Source organism: Sinocyclocheilus anshuiensis, unplaced genomic scaffold, assembly GCF_001515605.1.
Source record: "Sinocyclocheilus anshuiensis isolate Anshui unplaced genomic scaffold, SAMN03320099.WGS_v1.1 scaffold953, whole genome shotgun sequence".
In the NCBI taxonomy this organism is placed as follows: Eukaryota; Metazoa; Chordata; class Actinopteri; order Cypriniformes; family Cyprinidae; genus Sinocyclocheilus; species Sinocyclocheilus anshuiensis.
Genome location: NW_015555760.1, coordinates 141,729 through 148,047, shown reverse-complemented (window position 1 = coordinate 148,047; position 6,319 = coordinate 141,729). Strand labels below are relative to the sequence as shown.

Genomic DNA, 6,319 nt, shown 5'->3' with positions numbered 1-6,319 from the left:
GCGCGACATTAAACTGATGCCTTGTTCTATTTATGACGTACTGACACAAAGTTCAAATGATTTGCAACGGTTGCTTTGTCACGTCAGTGTAGAGCTGTTGCGGCGCGATGCACAACTGTAGCGTCTGGTATAGACACGGTGAGTGAAGCCGAGAGCATATTTTATGCATTTAGCTTTTGAATGACCAGCAGCTGCCTGTGTCTGTGCGACTTCATCTATGGCTTTTCTCTTCCCTTTCACAAACCAATCCATCTCCCATTCTAAGTTACGTCCTTTGGCTGTTTACTGTTTTATTTTCTTTTTCTGCTGATGGCCCGCGCTCGACTTGAAGCAGCGATGGGTGTCATCATCAGAGTACTGCGAGAGCTATAAGAGAGCGCGGACGTCTCCTTATGCTTTCTCTCGCCGTACTTTGATGTCATACACCGATCGATCTTCAAGTGGAACACACCTCTTCACTCTCGCATGTCACGTGACCAAGTGTAATAGCAGCCTCTGCGATTGAAAAATCGCGTTTTCTCATATCGCGATATTATCGCAAATGCAATTAATCGTTCAGCCCTACTCTGAACCCCATGTGGATTTACAAAAACTGAGAATGCGTGATAGCGCGGGGCTTGTTGATCCCGCTCTCGCTGAATTTCTGACCATTACCGCATGCTCCCATCCGCTCCCGTGATTTTTGTGTCCGTTTCCGCAAACATTCTAATATTGTATATTATTTTTGCGCATCAGGGCGCCGCTATCAATATGTGGGGTATTTAAACCCCTTTTGAATGAGCGCTCGCAGTCCTAGTTGACTTTCACTTTCGCGATCGCGTGCACACTGTGTAAAGGGAGCACATCTTACGATAAAGGATATTTGTCAATAAGCTCGGGATCTGTGGAGGAGCAAATCCTCCAACATCTTGTCAGTTATCTCTCCTTACTCTTGACCCGTGATCAGTCAAGTCTGACTTCTGCAGCTCGTGTTGGATGCAGGGTTGTTGTTGTTTTCCACAAAATTGGGCTGCTTTTAAACTGTTGCCATGGGCTGATTTTCCCCAGTGGGTTAAAGGTTTGAAATATTGCATAAATTACATTTGGTTGAAATGCTTGTACTGAAACATTTTGCATTCTACCTGTAATAAAACTGCTAAATGTTTGGCCCACACTAGTAGGAAGCATTTGAGCTGTGTTTATGATAAATGTGCATAACAGTGACTGTAAAATATGTATTTTAGGGATGGAAAAGAATACATACTATTCATTATGTATATAAGACATTTTTATATTTGGGACATGGTAATTGCGCTAGTTTGGGCTGTTTTTTTATTACTGGCATGGGCTTGGGATGCACAATTAAAATGATGTAATAGTTGTGGTCATTATTTTACTTTCCATGATCATTCAGACACGATCAGCTGCAGTACTGACACTCTGTCAAGTCTGTATCAAATCGAATTAAATTAAATTAATTGCTAGTTACTACATTGAAATAAAAATGTAAAGCCTGTACAAATATTAGAAATCGTGAATATAAATAATTGGGAATCATGTAAAAAATTTAAATAAAATTAAAACGGTACACGTTTTATTTTCTATACCCACTGTGTGTCTTAAATGCCTAAAGGGACGGGTTCGGCTAGACATGTTCAAAAGGAGCAAACAGGAAGAAATAGATTTTTACATCTAAATAACATTTATGAACAAGTTGATCTTTTTAAGACTCTTAACCTGAAATGGCCTGTGTTTGATGTCAGCTCAGTCACTAGTGAGGAGTTTGAGCGTTCATGTGATGCCATCAACCGGTTCATGTTTGTATTCTCTGTCTCTGTAGATTTGGGCCTGTTCTCCACGAAGACACTAGTAGAGGCAAACCCGGAGCACCTGGTGGAGGTGCGGACGCAGCTGTGTCAGCCGGCCGATGAGAACTGGGATGCCAGCGGTCTGAAGAAGCAGTGGCGCTGCGAGAGCATACGCTCCTACACCACCATCTCCACATACGCACAGTACCAGGCCTCGTCCTTCCAGGAGTCGCTGCGGGTGAGACGCACGCACACAGATCGCCGCTCATTAGCGTTAGCGCAGTGATCGATTACGTGGCATTTTGCATATCAAGCATCCATGTTTGTGCGCTTTCAGGAGGAGCATGAGAAGAAGGGCCAGAAAGAGCTGTCAGACTCTGAGGTGACGTCATCAGAAATGTGAGTGTCGCGTGACTAACAGCTTTAGCTGCGCTGATGTAAACCTGCGCTTACTCTCTCCCGTCTGCTCAGTGTTTCCAGGAGGCGGAAAGGTCCTTTCAGACAAGTCAAGTTTGGGACGAACATTGACGTCTCTGATGAAAAGAAGTGAGTTTTCAAGTGGTTTCCTTTATTGCACTTTGTGTATATTGTGAAAAGTCGAGTGTTTGACTTCAAACTGAGAACAATTGACAAAGCCAGTTTTTGAGTTTAACGTGTCTCTGAATGCAGTTTAAGAGGCTGTGAGAATAACAGCTGCTGTAGTTAGTGAGGGAAGAGTCCAGTGCGGTTACACTAGTACATCTGCAGCTCAGTGTGATGTGAGTCTGCTAGTTAAATGAAGCCAAAGGCGGGTTGTTGACTGTGCTGCCCCCTGCAGGTGGAAGCTGCAGATGCAGGAACTCGGTAAGCTGCCTGCGTTTGCGCGTGTGGTGTCTGCTGGGAACCTGCTGAGTCACGTGGGGCACAGCATTCTGGGTATGAACACGGTCCAGCTCTTCATGAAAGTCCCAGGCAGCAGAACTCCAGGTGAGACGCCGCTGTTATCGTGACGCTTCAGAAGCACAGTGAAACCAGTCTGTCGCAGCAGGTCACGTGATCTCTCTGTTCGTGTTCAGGCCATCAGGAGCACAATAACTTCTGCGCCGTCAACATCAACATCGGGCCGGGCGACTGCGAGTGGTTTGCCGTGCCGGAGCCGTACTGGGGCGTGATGAGCGAGTTCTGTGAGAAGTACGTGACGTTCGTGAGTCGCTTCAGAGCTGTATGGCTCTCATGAACGTTTCATTAAATCATAAATCGCTTCTGTTGATAATAAGCAAGAGTCTCTCTTTCAGGAACAACATCAACTTCCTGAAGGGCTCGTGGTGGCCGAATCTGGAGGATCTGTACGAGGCTAATGTGCCGGTGTACCGCTTCATCCAGCGGCCTGGAGATCTGGTGTGGCTGAACACGGGGACGGTGCACTGGGGTCAGGCCATCGGCTGGTGCAATAACATCTCGTGGAGCGTGGGCCCTCTGACCGGTGCGCAGGTGTTCAGCCTGGCTCTCTGCATGTTTCTGGCTTGTTGTGTGATTGTCGTGTTTGTCTGTTTCCTGCAGCGTATCAGTACAAGCTGGCCGTCGAACGTTACGAGTGGAACAAACTCCAGAGCGTCAAATCTATGGTTCCCATGGTGCATCTGTCCTGGAACTTGGCGAGGAACATTAAAGTGTCCGACCACAAGCTGTTTGAGATGATCAAGTGAGTGTGACGTTTTCTCGATCACTTTGTCTCAGCTCCTCTGATGATCTGGATCGAATGGTAAAACATGTCTGGTTCACAGGTTCTGTCTGCTGCGGACGCTCAAGCAGTGTCAGACGATTAAAGAGGCGCTGGTGTCTGCTGGGAAGGAGACCGTCTGGCACAGAAGAAGCCGAGATGAGCCGGCTCATTACTGCAGCATCTGTGAGGTGAGTGCTGGACTCTACAGCAGAATAACTGTCCGCGCTCATCTGAATCACGCTCCTGTGCTGCTGTGTTCCAGGTGGAGGTGTTTAACCTGCTCTTTGTGACGAGCCACAGTTACTCCAGGAAGTCCTGCGTGGTTCAGTGTCAGGATTGCGCTCGGAAGGCCAGCAGTGAGCTCGACGGTTTCGTGGTGCTGCAGCAGTTCAGGATGGAGGACCTCATGCAGGTTTACGACCAGTTCTCATTAGTAAGTCGCTTTATTTGACTGAATATGCCGTTTATGTACTAGAGTGTGTCCTTTTGTTCGTACTGCAGATTAACTAGTGATGGTTCAAGGAGCGTTGCAGGTTTAGTCACGGTTTGTATTAGTTTGAATTGAGACATCAGATGGCTTCTGTGTGTGTGAATCGTGAAGTGAGCAGAATGAATAACGCTCTGCGCTCACCTTGTGTTTTGTAGGCTCCTGCTCTGCATTCGTCTTCATCTTGACATTAAGATGCCGTACATGTGGAGAATATCGCATTACAGGAACTCTCTAAATGGACCATTTCTGATATTCAGGACCGTGGCGCTTGTCTCTCGTGTGGCTGGGGACCATCGGAGAGCACGGGACCGTCGACTCAAGTGGCTGTGTGTGTCTATGCAACCTGTTTATAAACTGCAGCGTGTGACTGGCCTGTGGGGGGCGCTAGTGAGGAACTTCCCCTCTACACACCTCTTCCTGAACGGGCCGCTCGCCTCTGCTTCACGTGAGAAATTAATCACAAAAACTGGGGAGGAATTTATGGGAAACTGGTTTTGTACATATTGTCTGTCACAACCGGCATCGTCGCTTACAGACTACTGACTTGAGACGTTCTTTTTGTATTTTGTTAACATGCTGAAACCTGAAATCTCTTTCCTTGTGTCTCAAGGCTTCGCCTTCACGGAGCGCTAGCCTAGCTTTTTGTACGGTAGATAGCGATTTTACGACGACTTTGGATGGCAAAATCTAAAAATAAAAAAAAATATTTGTAATGTGAAAAATTAGGTGATATATAATTTTTTACTGCTTTTATGTTTTACCTGTCTTGTTATTTTGACACCATGTTGGATATTTTGTTTCTTAGGTAAGAAAAAGGAAAAAAACTGTGGAAAAAAAACATAACAGCCAAGTCACAAAGAAAAATGGGTTGCACATAGAGTAAGGAATAAATGGTCTGTTTTTTGTTTTTTTTCCTTCCTTGTTTGTTTCTAATCCTGATGTACATTTACACTATTTATAAATACATATTTATTGCTTGAAGATATTTGTGGATGGAATGCTGTTATTTTTCCCAGAGTACCTGCCATTAAATTTGAAGGAGTTTGGTCATTTAAACTACTCCTGCATTTTTCTATATAGAATTAAACTGCTTAGTAAGCATTGTACAGAAACTATAAAATTGTTTTATTGTTTGAAGAATGTTTTGAGTTATTAAACAAGTTGTCAACGTTTTCATGCACTTGTATTGAATATGTGCCGAAACGTGAAAATCCTTCTTAGCCTCTTAAATCTTTATGAAAACATTGTTCACAATGATGCATATTGTTTGACCGCACATTTACTGTTTCTGTACATGGATTGTATAACATCGAATGTTTTTTCACTCTCGCACACACTCACACACGCACTCACTCTCATTCACTCACTCTCTTCTCACACACACTCACATTCACTCACACACACACACTCAATTCACTCACTCTCACACACTCTCACTCTCTCTCACACATACTCATTCACTCACTCTCTCACACAAACTCACTCTCACACACACACTCTCTCACTCACTCTCTCACACACACACTCACTCTCTCTCTCTCTCACACACACACTCTCACATTCACACACACACACTCAATTCACTCACTCTCTCACACACTCTCACTCACTCTTTCACTCTCACACATACTCATTCACTCACTCTCTCACACACACTCACTCTCACTCACTCTCTCTCACACACACACACACACTCACTCTCACACACACACTCGCTCTCATTCACTCTCACGCACACACACACTCACATTCACTCACTCTCTCTCACACACACACTCAATTCACTCACTCTCACACACACTCTCACTCTCTCACACATACTCATTCACTCACTCACACACACACACACACACTCATTCACTCTCTCACACACACACACACACTCTCACACATACTCATTCACTCACTCACACACACACACACACTCATTCACTCACTCACACACTCACACACACACATTCACTCTCTCACACACACACACACTCTCATTCACTCTCACACACACTCACATTCACTCTCTCTCACACACTCACTCTCACACACACAAACTCTTTCACTCTCTCACACACATTCATTCACTCACTCTCACACACACACTCATTCACTCTCACACACACACACACTCATTCACTCACTCACACACACACTCTCTCACACACACACACACACTCATTCACTCTCTCTCACACACACACTCATTCACTCACACACACATACTCTCATTCACTCACACACACACTCATTCACTCTCACACACACTCATTCACTCACACTCACATTCATTCACTCTCACACTCAGATTCACTCACTCTCTCACACTCATTCACTCTCACACTCACA

General features: G+C 45.0%; 1 protein-coding gene across 1 annotated transcript in view; it reads left to right on the top strand.

Moving 5' to 3' along the window:
* The window catches only part of LOC107673971 (lysine-specific demethylase 6A-like), a 17,682-nt gene extending 12,337 nt beyond the window's left edge, over positions 1-5,345 (top strand). Inside the window, exons 16-25 of the mRNA XM_016467824.1 lie at positions 1,820-2,025; positions 2,125-2,186; positions 2,259-2,333; positions 2,605-2,753; positions 2,843-2,957; positions 3,062-3,249; positions 3,327-3,468; positions 3,551-3,677; positions 3,752-3,922; positions 4,135-5,345. Of these exons, the coding sequence (XP_016323310.1) occupies positions 1,820-2,025; positions 2,125-2,186; positions 2,259-2,333; positions 2,605-2,753; positions 2,843-2,957; positions 3,062-3,249; positions 3,327-3,468; positions 3,551-3,677; positions 3,752-3,922; positions 4,135-4,164 (1,265 nt within the window). The 3' untranslated portion in view covers positions 4,165-5,345. The remainder of the gene's footprint in view (positions 1-1,819; positions 2,026-2,124; positions 2,187-2,258; positions 2,334-2,604; positions 2,754-2,842; positions 2,958-3,061; positions 3,250-3,326; positions 3,469-3,550; positions 3,678-3,751; positions 3,923-4,134) is intronic.
* Positions 5,346-6,319: the final 974 nt, after the last annotated feature.